General features: G+C 48.3%; 1 protein-coding gene across 1 annotated transcript; it reads right to left on the minus strand.

Moving 5' to 3' along the window:
• Nucleotides 1–10,903: 10,903 nt before the first annotated feature.
• On the minus strand, nucleotides 10,904–12,303 carry LOC121048001. Its single transcript, XM_040503787.2, has one exon. The coding sequence runs from the start codon at nucleotides 12,268–12,270 to the stop codon at nucleotides 11,353–11,355; it is 918 nt and encodes a 305-aa protein (XP_040359721.1). The 5' UTR covers nucleotides 12,271–12,303; the 3' UTR covers nucleotides 10,904–11,352.
• Nucleotides 12,304–12,462: the final 159 nt, after the last annotated feature.

Raw genomic sequence — 12,462 nt, forward strand, 5'->3', positions numbered from 1 at the left:
GTTATAACCGAAACCTGGCTTACTGATTACATTAGTGACGGAAAGGTATTTCCGGATCAGTACAATGTATTTCGCAGGGATTGTGATGGAAGGGGTGGCGGACTGGTTGTTTTACTTAACCCAGGCATTGAAGCGGTCCTGGAAACCAAAATAGAAAATCATGAAAGCTTGTTTCTACGCCTTAACTGTTGGGGCAACACTGTTATCCTTGGAACTGTTTATCGACCCCCCCTCTGCTACTCCTGACTACTTGTGCAGGTTATTTGACCACTTGTTTAAATTTAGCAGCCATAAAATAATCCTGGCTGGTGACTTTAATACCCCATCCATTGACTGGGCGAATATGTGTGGTTCTTCTGCAACTGAAATTATTTTTGATATGATGTTCGCCTTTGATCTGACGCAGTTAGTTCAGGATCCAACCAGAGTACATGGTACAAGTCACTCAATTCTTGATCTTGTTTTCGTAAACAATTCACTTAGTGATTGCACCATATCTGTTGAACAGGGTATATCTGATCACTATTTGGTCCTCTTGACTTGTTTACTTGAGCGCTTTTCACCTACAAAAAGAGTTATATATTCACCTTTCAAAGACTACTCGCGAGCTGACGATACTAGCATACTCTATTATCTTGACATAAATCTTGATAATTTCACTGATACAAATGTTGATACCCTTTGGCTAAAATTTAAGAACTTATGTGAATACTGCCTTGACAAATTTGTACCTACAAAATGCAAGTGTATTAATCGTAATAATCCGTGGATTAACAGAAAAATCATACATCTCAAACACAGGATAAAACGAGCGAAGAAATCAAGGCCGGTTAACTGTGATGTCACCAATCAGCAGAGCGATCTTCGTAGCCTAATTGCAGTGGCTAGAAACAACTACCGTATTTACTCGCATATTGGTCGATACGTCGTATAGGTCGACCCCCTAACTTCGGGACCCCCGAAAAAAAAAAAAAGAGTGAACGGCGTATAGGTCGACCCCCGCAAGCTCTGAGCCGCCGTTACGCGGTGCCTGGCACCGCGTGACTAATCGGCCACTCGAACGCCCGCAGTATCGCCGATGTGTTACGCGAACATATCAAGCACGGAAGCAATGATCGTACAGGGCTAAAAGAAATGTTTATTTTGCACTTTCGCAATCACTCATCGGACGACGATGCGCACGAATCACTGTCCTCTTTGTCACTGTCCTCGTATACGGCGTCGTCCTCGGCCACGCAGTTGTTTGACGCTTCCGCACGTAAAATCACTTTTTTCTTGAAAGCTGCCGAGAACGGTCGCCGACGTTCGGGAGGCATTGCGTGACTGGCTCCAAGCGTGGTGATCATGTGACTGGGTAGTCATCGTCTTTTCATCTTTTGTTTGCCGTGGGGCCGCTTTAATGTTCCCGGTAGGGGGCGCTGCAAGCACCGCGCTAGTAAAGTCCCTAGATAAGACCTTCCTACAAGTAGCGACATTCTTTGAAGCGCCGACTGCGTGACGGTGCAGGTTTTAGGAAGCGAATGGCGGCGTACAGCAGAGGTTTGAACTGAATGCCGCCATTCGCTTCCAGTGGAATCTGCTTTGTCATTTGTATGGGTTGTCGTTACTTGTATAAGAAGTATCAAGGGACTTTACGCGCTAGAAGAAAGAGTGATAGTACAGGCGAGCTGTCGCTGAGTCAGCTGAGTGCCGACGCGCGCGATGAGAACGGACCGGGATTCGCGTATTGGTCGACCCCCCAGTTTTGATGAGGCGATTTTTGAAAAACAGGTCGACCTATACGCGAGTAAATACGGTACTTCTCCGGTACGCTTCTAAACTATCTTAAACATGACCCCCAAAAGTTTTGGCGCTACTTGACTGAAAAAAATAAGCCTGTTGAGCAAATCGTGGTGAATGACACTGTCTCAACTGATCCTGGTGTTATAGCGTGCCATTTCAATGAGTATTTTCAGTCGGTTTTCTCCGATATCCGTAACCATGATTATGTGATTTCCACATCAAACTATCACTCTGAGTTCATAACTTATTACGGCATAGTTTCTTTGCTGTTGTCACTGAAAACGAAAACAAGTGCTGGTCCCGATAAGATTCCAAACACGTTTTTACGACGGTACGCTGAGTCCCTAGCCCATTATCTTCTCATTATTTTTTGTGCATCATACTCAAACAGCTCACTGCCAGATGATTGGCGCACTGCCATAGTGGTACCTGTGCACAAAAAAGGGGATCACCTAGCAGTTGAGAACTACCGTCCAATTTCCTTGACTTTTTCTTCGTGTAAATTAATAGAGCACATCATCTGCAGCCAAATCAATGAACTGCTGGACAGTCGTAATCTTCTAACAGAATTTCAACATGGATTTCGCAAAGGCTTATCAACTACGACCCAACTCGTCACTCCCATCCATGAGTTTGCGCAAATCCTCGATAGGGGAGGTCAAATTGATGTGCTTTTCCTGGACTTCAGCAAAGCTTTCGATAAGGTGCCTCATGAACAACTGCTTTTTAAACTTGAACAGCTTGGTCTTCCACATGGTTTTGTTAACTGGATTGCTGTACACTTGTCCCATTGCACACAGTCTGTTTCCGTCGGAGGTTGCATCTCTCCAGTTCTGCCTGTAACGTCAGGGGTCCCCCAAGGGAGCGTTTTAGGTCCTCTTTTGTTCTTGGTGTACATAAATGATATTGTATCGACCATTGACGCAGGTGTCCATATACGTCTTTTTGCCGACGATTGCATTATTTTTAAAGAAATAACTTCGAGCTCGGATCAGTTATTGTTAGATCATAGTTTGCATTCCGTTTTATCATGGTGCGATAGGTGGAAAATGAAGCTTAACTCTGCTAAATCAACACTTTTACGTATTACAAAAAAGAAGCAACCCTTTGAATACATTTATAATATCGCGGACACCCCGGTTACTGTGGAGCGAGAATGTAAATATCTTGGTTTAATTATATCGGACACACTTTCTTGGTCTCCTCATATAAAACATATCTGTACCTCGGCATCCAGGAAGTTGGGTTTCATTAAAAGAAAGTTGAACGACGCTCCGATTCAGGTTAAGCTGCATGCGTATTATTCATTAGTCAGATCCAAGTTGGAGTATGCAAATATCGTTTGGGATCCATTCGGTTTATTTACGGAAAGTATAGAAGGCTGGATTCACCATCTCAACTTATGCAGGCTAACGGAATACAGACTCTTCAGGCCAGAAGGAAACTAGCGCGGTTGAAATTCTTGTTTCATCTTCAGCAAGGACAGACTCGCATAGACCCATTGCAATATATTTCCCCTTTAGCGTCAAGAGCTACGCGGCACAGACATCAGTTTTCACTAACACCCATTTTTGCACGTACTAATATGTTTAAGTTTAGCTTTTTCCCTCGCACTATTAGCGACTGGAACGGTTTACCTCTCGAACTATTTATCGACACCAACTTTGTAGAAGGTCTCGAACGTCTTGATAACTAGCATGTTTTGCTTTGTACATTGCTGCACCTTCATCTTTTTCGCATGGACATTAGGATTGTATAAACCTTCATACTACATCTGGATAGGTCATTTTGTATTAGTGCATGATGGAATTACATACTGCTTGATGATTGCTTCTCCCCCCCTCCCCTTTTTTTAAATAATATATCCTGTATATTTGCTAGTTAGTTGTAAACCTTTTAATGTCGTGTTATTTGCTTTCGTTGTATGTGTGAATGTATATGTTGTATCCCACACCTATTTGGGCCTTCAATGGCTTGTAGTATCCTCTAAATAAAAGAAATATTCTATTTTGCTCGTATGGAGCGCTGCTCAAAACTTGAGAGCTATACAGACATACGGAATATGAGCTAGTCTTCCAAGCTTTGCCGGGGAGCAATGCGACAGGATTCGAAGCCTCGTGAGTGAGTGCTGCAGTGATAGCGTGGAGGGATGTCCCAACCCCTTAGTTGACATGTGGCTAGGCTTCGAGTCTTGCGTGTAGCTGCAAGCCTCGATCGACCTGTCGATGGACGACCTTGCGTAAAGTTGCAAGGCACAGCCCACCGGCCTGATGCTGTCTCATTGAGTTCCAAAAACTATTTCCTCTTCGTTTTTCTTATCGCTTAGTGAATGCTTTCTTTCTATCCCGTTGAAATCACCACACTCACCTCCAATGACCACAATCACCCCCCACTTAAGACAATTCTACCACGTTCACTGTCACTGAGTAAGAAAGCTATCATGTGCTATAAATTATGTCCAATGAACAAACACACGCGCACACAAAAATACAAGTTTCTATGCGAAGGATCATGCACCAAAGCCTACACAATGTGCATTGAATATAAAAAAAAAAATTGTTTCAACATAAACAGTGGTGTGTACGGCGTACACGTCAAAAGTCACTCAATATAAGCGCCGTCGGCCACACATGCACTTAAAAAAATTCTATTTACGTACATAATACCCTGAATGACATAAACAAATATTCTTAAGCAACAGACATCAGACTCGTGTAATCAGCGCCAATGTTTTCACTACCTTTGATATACTCAACGGTAAAGTCATACTCCGTTAGAGTTAAGCTCCAGCGCAAGACTTGGTTGTTGACGTGCTTTGTGGAATTCATATAAACAAGTGGCTGGTCGTCACTCTGCAAAATGAATGACCTTCCGAACAACAATACATGAAATTTATTAACTGCCCACACAAGAGCCAGACCTTCCTGTTCGATCGTTGAATAGTCTGCTTCACGTGGGAGACGTTGACGACTTGAGGAGGCGACCGGGTGAAGAACAGCATCATGCTGTTGTATGAGAACGGCACCCACGCTGGTGTTCGACGCATCGGTGCGTAGCACGAAAGGTTTCGAGAACTCCGGTGCTTTTAGGGTGGGTTCTTTGGACAATTGTTCTCTTAGCTTGTCAAAAGCCACTTGTTCTTTTTTGCTCCAATTTACCCTGTTCAGTGCCCTCTTTCATGTCAGTTCGGTGAGCGGATGAGAAATCTCAGCGTACTGAGGGATGAAATCCCGATAGCTCGTAAGGCCGAGGAATGATCGCTCCTCTTTCTTCGTCTCTGGCTGTTTAGCAGCTTGAATCTTGTGGGTCGCCTGTCAATATCGCCCGATCAGGTCGAGTTCCATTTGCCCCGAGGAAGCCACACGAGGGAGCGCTATCATGAAGAAAGGTTTAATTGCTACTCATGGGCTCGCAGAGGTCCGGGTATTTCCTGAGCTCGCTGAGGTCCGGGCCTTTCCTGGGCTCGTGAGGTCCGGCTCTTCGTGCGCTCCTGAGCACCGTCTCTTCCGTTGGTCTCTGCCCTTCGAACTCCTCTTTCCTTGCGCACACACCACGAGCCTCGCCTCTTCCTCCTCGTTGCTGCTCTTGACGCCGTCCCTCCGCGTGCTGTGCGGCTCATTGTCCCCCACACTCCTCTCCTCTCAAGTCTCCAACTCCGTGGGGGTCCGAAGGATCCTGAGTCAATGGACCGTCCACTAAGCACTCTTCCAGGTCGCCCATCTCCGCGTCACTGGTGGTGGTGGATACGGATGGTGCCGCAGCCGTCGAACGGGGGGCCGGCAGCGGTGGGACCAGTGCGTGTTCGGGGAAGAGGCCGAGCGCCAGGTCTTCGGTGGTGGCTCCGTTGACGAAAGAATCTGGCTCGTCAGTAGCATCCGGAGTCGCTGGATTGTTGGCCAAGTACTCCTCCAGCTCATTCATCTCCGCGTCGCTGGTGGTGGTGGACGCGGATTGGGCCGCAGTTGTCGAACGGGGGGCCGGCACTGGTGGGACCGGTGTGTGTTCGGGGGCAGGACTCCGGCTTCCCGTAGCTTGGCTGAGGCCGAGAGCCGCCGGAGCTAGGAGGTCTGGCCGCTCCCGGTGAAGCAGTTCTACTGCTGCTGCGATGCCGGCGGGGCGGCCCATGTTTTTCAGGAGGTCAGTGTGTCGGCGGCTGGCCTTGTGCGTGTCCTGGTGGACCACCGGGACCTGGCACAGCCAACATGCGTCTGGGTGGTCGTCGGGTAGCGAAAAACGGGGCAGCGTATGCCCCCGTAAGGGCTGCAAGATCTGGGCGGGCAGCTGGGAAGGGTTTGGACGGGGCTGGTTCCTCCATCGCACCCTGGACACGAAGTGGACGGCCGCTTGGCCGTCCTGGGCCGTCCAGGTGGCCACGATGTGGCAAGGTGGCTTGCGCCGGGGTGGTCCTCCAGCCGCCGTCGAGACCGCTTCTCCTCGTGGGGTGGAGTCTCGTCTGCCCGCCTGGTCACTCGAGGCTCTCCGGTGCTCCACGTCTCCGCCGCCCTGCCTCTCTTGATGTGATCGAGGCCAGGGTTGATCACCCCGCCTCTGCCAACCGGGTTGACCACCCTGTTGGTTGGTCCGCCTTGTTCTTCGCCAACCGGGTTGACCACCCTGTCGGTTGGTCTGGTCGCTCTCCTGCCGAAGGGGTTGACCACCCTGTCGGCTGGTCTGGCTGGTCTCATGCCGAACGGGTTGGCCACCCTGTCGGCTGGTCTGGTCGCTCTCCTGCCGAAGGGGTTGACCACCCTGTCGGCTGGTCTGTCTGGTCTCATGCCGAACGGGTTGACCACCCTGTCGGCTGGTCTGGTCGCTCTCCTGCCGAAGGGGTTGACCACCCTGTCGGCTGGTCTGGCTGGTCTCATGCCGAACGGGTTGACCACCCTGTCGGCTGGTCTGGTCGCTCTCCTGCCGAAGGGGTTGACCACCCTGTCGGCTGGTCTGTCTGGTCTCATGCCGAACGGGTTGGCCACCCTGTCGGCTGGTCTGGCTGGCTCCGCCGGTACCGCAGGAAGTGGAAGGTCACCCTCATGGATGCGCCGCCCATTCTGGTCCCTCCGGGGGGGGCATATCTGGACAAAACAAGCTCTATTAACATCTGGTAAAGATTAGATCAAGTTCTAGGCCGCAGATTATAAAGCCGCGCAGAGCCCCTATCAGATCTCTCACCAACGGGTTCGCGCACTGTTCGGCTACCGCGCTTAGGCCGCGTTGCCGGTCGCACGCGAGAGCCACTCGGAAAGGAGGATTCCTTGTTTTGTTCTCGTTCATCGTCATCCCGATCACGAAGATGGTACTTTTTCAGGTCTGTGATGTGGACTGGGCCAGACTCCTCGCTCGCATTTTCCTGAGCGAGCCTGTAGGTAAGACGTGACAGTTGTGCCTTTACCACGTAGGGCCCTTCCCACTTCGGAGCAAGTGAGGCTGCTAATCCGCTCGCTGCATTGCTCAAAAGATAGGTTCTCCTGATCCCCAAGTCCCCCACCTTGTACTCCAGGTGACGATGACTCTTGTCGTACTGGGCCGCCTGTTCGATCCTTGCTGCATCGAGGTTCTCTCTCGCTTCGTGCAACGCATTCGAAAGGCGAACTTTCAACTGCGCCGCGTATTTAGAGAGTGGGCGTTCTGTCGAACCTTGGTTATTTCGTAACCCGTTCTCCAGCGGAGACGATGGTTCCGTACCCAAGTTGAGAAGCGCAGGCGTTAACCCAGTCGATCTGTTCATGGTCGTCCGGATTGCAAAACCCATTCGACTATGTGTTCGTCCCAGTCCCTGTGCCTCTCCGTTAGTGTGATCAGCATGCTCTTCAAGTTTCGGTTCACTCTCTCAGTGATATTAGCCTGAGGATGGTATGGTGTCGTCCTTTTGTGCTTTATGTTTAGTGCCAAGCAGGAGTCAATGAACACTCTGCTGGTAAAATAGCTAGCATTATCGCTGATGAGACACGTGGGTGTACCGAAGCGCATGAAAGTTTCCAACAACTTCTCCCAGATGCGCTCCGAGACCAGCTTCCTCAGCGGGTGTAACTCCACCCATTTTGAGAAATGATTGGTTATTACCAATAAATACTGGTTCCCACGGGGACGTTTTGGTAGTGGGCCGATGATGTCGCAAGCAACCATCTCCCACGGGTCGTGACTCACTACAGGCTGCATCAGGCCTGGGGGCTCTCCCCTCGTGGCTTTGCTTTCTGGCAGGCTGGGCAGCTTCGGGCGTATCGGAGTGTGTCCTGTCTCATCCCCGGCCAGGTCGCGACGCGACATAACTTATGAAAAGTCTTGCTGTCATGACCAACCAGAGCCGAGTCGTGGACGTATCCGATGAACCGCCTCCGTAGCCTCCTAGGAATCACCACCCTGAACGGAGAGTCGTTCCCCTCCTCGTCGTCGATTGTTGGGATGTAGCAGAGCAATAAGCCGTCTTGACCCAGCAGGTATGAATCAATATGTTCGTTGACTTGACCGCCAGCGTCCCCGGTGTTGCTTGCCATTTCCGCAATTGTCCCCAACACTTGCTGACAAAAGCCATCTTCCTTTTGGGCCTCGACATGCTCTTCCTTGCTCACCACTTCACCCCAAGCCACGATCCTTTGTTCCCTCGTGCGGCTTCCTAAAACTGCGACGAGCTCCTGTTGCATCGATCCCTCCCCGCTGTCTCGCTTAGGAGCGGCCGCGCGGGAAGCTTGTCTCTTGCAATCCCCTGGTTGCGTCTCCTCCTTCCAACTACTATCCTGGGGTGCCCGAGAAAGTGTGTCTGCAACCTTGTTGGTGGAGCCCTTTTGGTACTCTACAGTATAGGAGTATTGCTGCAAAGTGAGTGCTTACCGAGCTAACCTCCCCGCCGGCTCTTTCAACCTTTGAATCCAGGTTAGAGCGGCGTGGTCTGTCTGAATGACGAAGGTGGTCCCGTCTAAATACATAATTGAGTTGAGGCTAGAAAAAAAAAAGAAAAGAGCTGTGCCTCTGTCTGCTTCGCTTGCGCATGGCAGACTTAAACCAATCTAAAATAAATAAATGGGGTAGTGTACCAAAAAAAGTTAATTTTGCGTAGAAAAAAAAAAAATAAATGGAAGAAGAAGATGTAGGGTTGAAGAAGTTAGGAACTAGCGCCACCACAGCCCCGGGAACGGACCCGGTTTGTCAGCGGCTTTTATTTAATATGTATGTTGTTGCTTTTTCTATTTAGTCTTCCACTTGCTCTTCGCCCATGTTCTTGCTTCTTCCCCTTCTCTTCCTGCTCGGTCTTCCCCTCCCTCGGTCTTCTCCCTGGCTGTTCTTGGCCTTGGTGAGTCCTTGGTGGCGGCTGGCGGCTGACGACTGAAATGTCTAGTTTTTATCGTTATTTCCCCCCTCCCCAATTTGTGTCCCCTCGTGTTTCTAGGCTGTGTTTGAGGCTTATGTTTTACTATAATTGCTCTCGTTCTTCCCTGGACTGGGCCCCGGCCGCCCACCCTCCCCCTCTTTGGAAGGGGGAGCGGTGAGCGGCCAGGGCCCTTGTTCTGCTGTCCCTGACCTGTGCTGCGGCCGGTCAGCCGCTAGATACAACAGGGCCCCCGGTCGCAGAGCGTCCTCATTACCCATTGTAAGTTTTGTATTGTGTTTTTTTTTTTTTTTGATGCCCTCCACCGTGGCCTCTTTTTTTTTTTTGCTTTAGTTGTTTGTGATTTTAGTCCCTTTGTTGAGTTTTAGTTAAAAACCTTCATCCTTTTTTTCTTTTTTTTTGTGGGGGAGGTTCCGGTGGCTCCCCCATGTGGGTTCCCTGCTTGCGTTGCACCTTGGTCTATGTTTACAAGTTTGAAACGCACGTTTCTTTTTTTTTTTTTTACCATGTGGTAGACACCTATGAAGTTGTGGGCGACAGGAGGGCAGAGGGGGAGTGACTGGGTGGGTTTGGCCTGTCTTCTCAGCTGCGACTGAGGGGCCCAGGAGACATGTATCTGTTAAGGTGTGTTCTGTTTTTTTTTTTTTTGTAATGTAGCACTTTCTTTTCCTTTTCACCCTCTTTCCAACATTAATCTATGTTCCTGACTCTCTTCCTCAGTCTTCCTCCCGTCCCGAGTCCCACCTCCCTCCATCTCTCTGGATCCTTCTTAGAGGTTTTTTTTTTTTTTTTTTCTGTCTTTTTTTTTCTTCTTTTTTTTTTTTTTTTTCCACCTTACTACCCTGCCTGGGCTCTCGCGACTCGGCCCTAGGGGGGTCCCCCAGAACCGGGCGGGCGACCCTGGCTCCCCGGGGAGGATGCCTGTGGTCCCCAAGAACACCCAGGTGTTAGGCTGGATGCCCTCCGCCGTGGCCTCCTTTTTTTTTTTTTTTGGCTTTCGTTATTTGTGATTTTAGTCACTTTGTTGTGTTTTAGTTAAACGCCTTCATCCTTTTTTTTTTTTTTTTTTGTGGGGGAGGTCCCGGCGGCTCCCCCCTGTGGGTTCCCTGCTTGCGGTGTACCTTGGTCTATGTTTGAAGTTTGAAGTTTAAAACGCTCGTTTTTTTTTTTTTTTGACCATGTGGTAGACACCTATGGAGTCGTGGGCAACAGGAGGGCAAAGGGGGAGTGACTGGGCGTGACCGGGCGGGTTTGGCCTGTTCTTTCTCAGCTGCGGCTGAGGGGCCCAGGAGACATGTATCTATTAAAGTGCGTTCTTTTTTTTTTTTTGTAGCACTTTCTTTTCCATTTTACTTTCTTTCCAACATTCATTCATGTTCCTGACTCTTCCTCAGACTTCCTCCTGTCCCCAGTCCCACCTCCCTCCATTTCTCTGGCTCCTTCTTAGAGTTTTTTTTTCTGTTTTCTTTTCTTTTCTTTTCCCTTTTTTTCTCTCTTTTTTTGACCTTACTACCCTGTCTGGGCTCTCGCGACTCGGCCCTAGGGGGGTTCCCCAGAGCCGGGCGGGCGACCCTGGCACCCCGGGGAGGTTGCCTGTGGTCCCCAAGAACACCCAGGTGTTAGGCTGGATGCCCTCCGCCGTGGCCTCATTATTTTGTCTTTAGTTTCTTGTGATTTTAGTCACATTGTTGCGTTTTAATTAAAAACTTCATCCTCTTTTTTTTTTTTTTTTTTTTTGTGGGGGAGGTCCCGGTGGTTCCCCCCTGTGGGTTCCCTGCTTGCGGTGCACCTTGGTCTATGTTTGCAAGTTTAAAGCGCTCTTTTTTTTTTTCTTTTTTTTTTTTGACCATGTGGTAGAAACCCATGGAGTCGTGGGCAACAGGAGGGCAAAGGGGGAGTGACTGGCCGGGTTTGACCTGTTCTTTCTCAGCTGCGACTGAGGGGCAAAGGAGACATGTATCTGTTAAAATGTGTTCTGTTTTTTTTTTCTTTTTTTTTTCCTTTTTTTTTTTCTTTTTTAGTTGGGATTCGTTATTTTGTTTATTTGCTGTACTAATGCTTCTAAAGTTTTCATTATTTCTTCGTCGCTTACAATGTCAGGTTTGGATTCGTTTGTTAGGCCGGCTGGGTGGGTTGTTTTAAATGTGTTGCTCAATTCCTGGGTTGTTGCGCAGTTATCTGTGTAGTGGTTAAGTGTTTCAGCCAGCTCCCCACAGATACATTTTGCGTCTTTGGTTTTGTTGATCTTTTTAAAGTAATATGGAAATTTTCCATGGTTGGTTAACAGCTGTGTTTGATGGTGGTTGGTTGGAATTTGGTATTTGGTGGATTGAAGGTATCCATGAGTGGAGTTCTATGTCTACCTCGCTCTGCGTCCAGGCCCTGTCCCATCTTTCTCGTGCGTCTTCCTCCATTTCTTTTTTTATGAACTTTTTCGATGTTTTGATTTCAATTGGTCTGCCAGTTTTTCTAGCTTCGTTGGCTAGTTTATCGGCTAGGTCATTTCCGTCGATGTTGGTGTGGCTTCTGACATGGTGCATGCTGAGTTTCTGTTTCTGAAGGAGTGTTTTAATTAGGTTTTTCGTTTCGTGGACGATGGGGTTCTGATTGTATGGGTTTGCTAAGGCTTTAAGTGAGGAGAGGCTATCCGAGAAGAGGGCGAATGTTGTGTTGTCGGGGAAACTTAGTGTTTCTTTTATTGCCTCTTGGATTGCAATCATTTCAGCATCAAATATCGTTGCGTAATTTGGTAGCTTTATCTTTTTCATTACTGTGACTGATTCATGCCTGTCCATTATAATGTAACTAGCCCCGGCTGATCCTTTTGCTATGGATCCATCCGTGTATATTTTGTACTGGGTTTGTTCTGGCGTTTCGTTGCTTGTCGCAAATGGTACTGCATACTGTTTTGCAGGATGGCTTTTCCATATATCTACTTGATGTTGTACCTTGTCCGCAGTGTATTCTTTTTCATTTATGGAGTAGTCTTCTTTGTTTTGAAAGACATAAAATGCGGCGACCTCTTTGTCTAGGGTTATATCAATTGGTTTTATATTTGTTAAGACATTGAGACAGTTGTTGCTTACTGTTCTGTATGCTTTTGTTATTCTTATCATGGGGATTCTTTGTACTGAGATGAGTTTCCTCAACAAATGCGAGTTTTTCATGTTTTTCCAGAATACGGGTGCCGCGTAAACTATTGATCTTTCTATTGATTTAATGTAAATGTCTCTAAATTGTTTTGGCTTGATACCCCATTTGAGGCCTGAAAACGCTGCGAGACTAGTCGTATTTTTATAAGTTTTTGACTTTAGGTAGTTGGCGTGTGGGATAAATGAAAGATTGCGGTCGAATATGAC

Source organism: Ixodes scapularis, unplaced genomic scaffold (assembly GCF_016920785.2).
Source record: "Ixodes scapularis isolate PalLabHiFi unplaced genomic scaffold, ASM1692078v2 PGA_scaffold9__187_contigs__length_104089568, whole genome shotgun sequence".
NCBI classification, from domain to species: domain Eukaryota; kingdom Metazoa; phylum Arthropoda; class Arachnida; order Ixodida; family Ixodidae; genus Ixodes; species Ixodes scapularis.

Bases quoted from the DNA above. Each gene is read 5' to 3' on its own strand.
- LOC121048001 (XM_040503787.2), bottom strand. From the start codon at position 12,270: ATGAAAAACTCGCATTTGTTGAGGAAACTCATCTCAGTACAAAGAATC.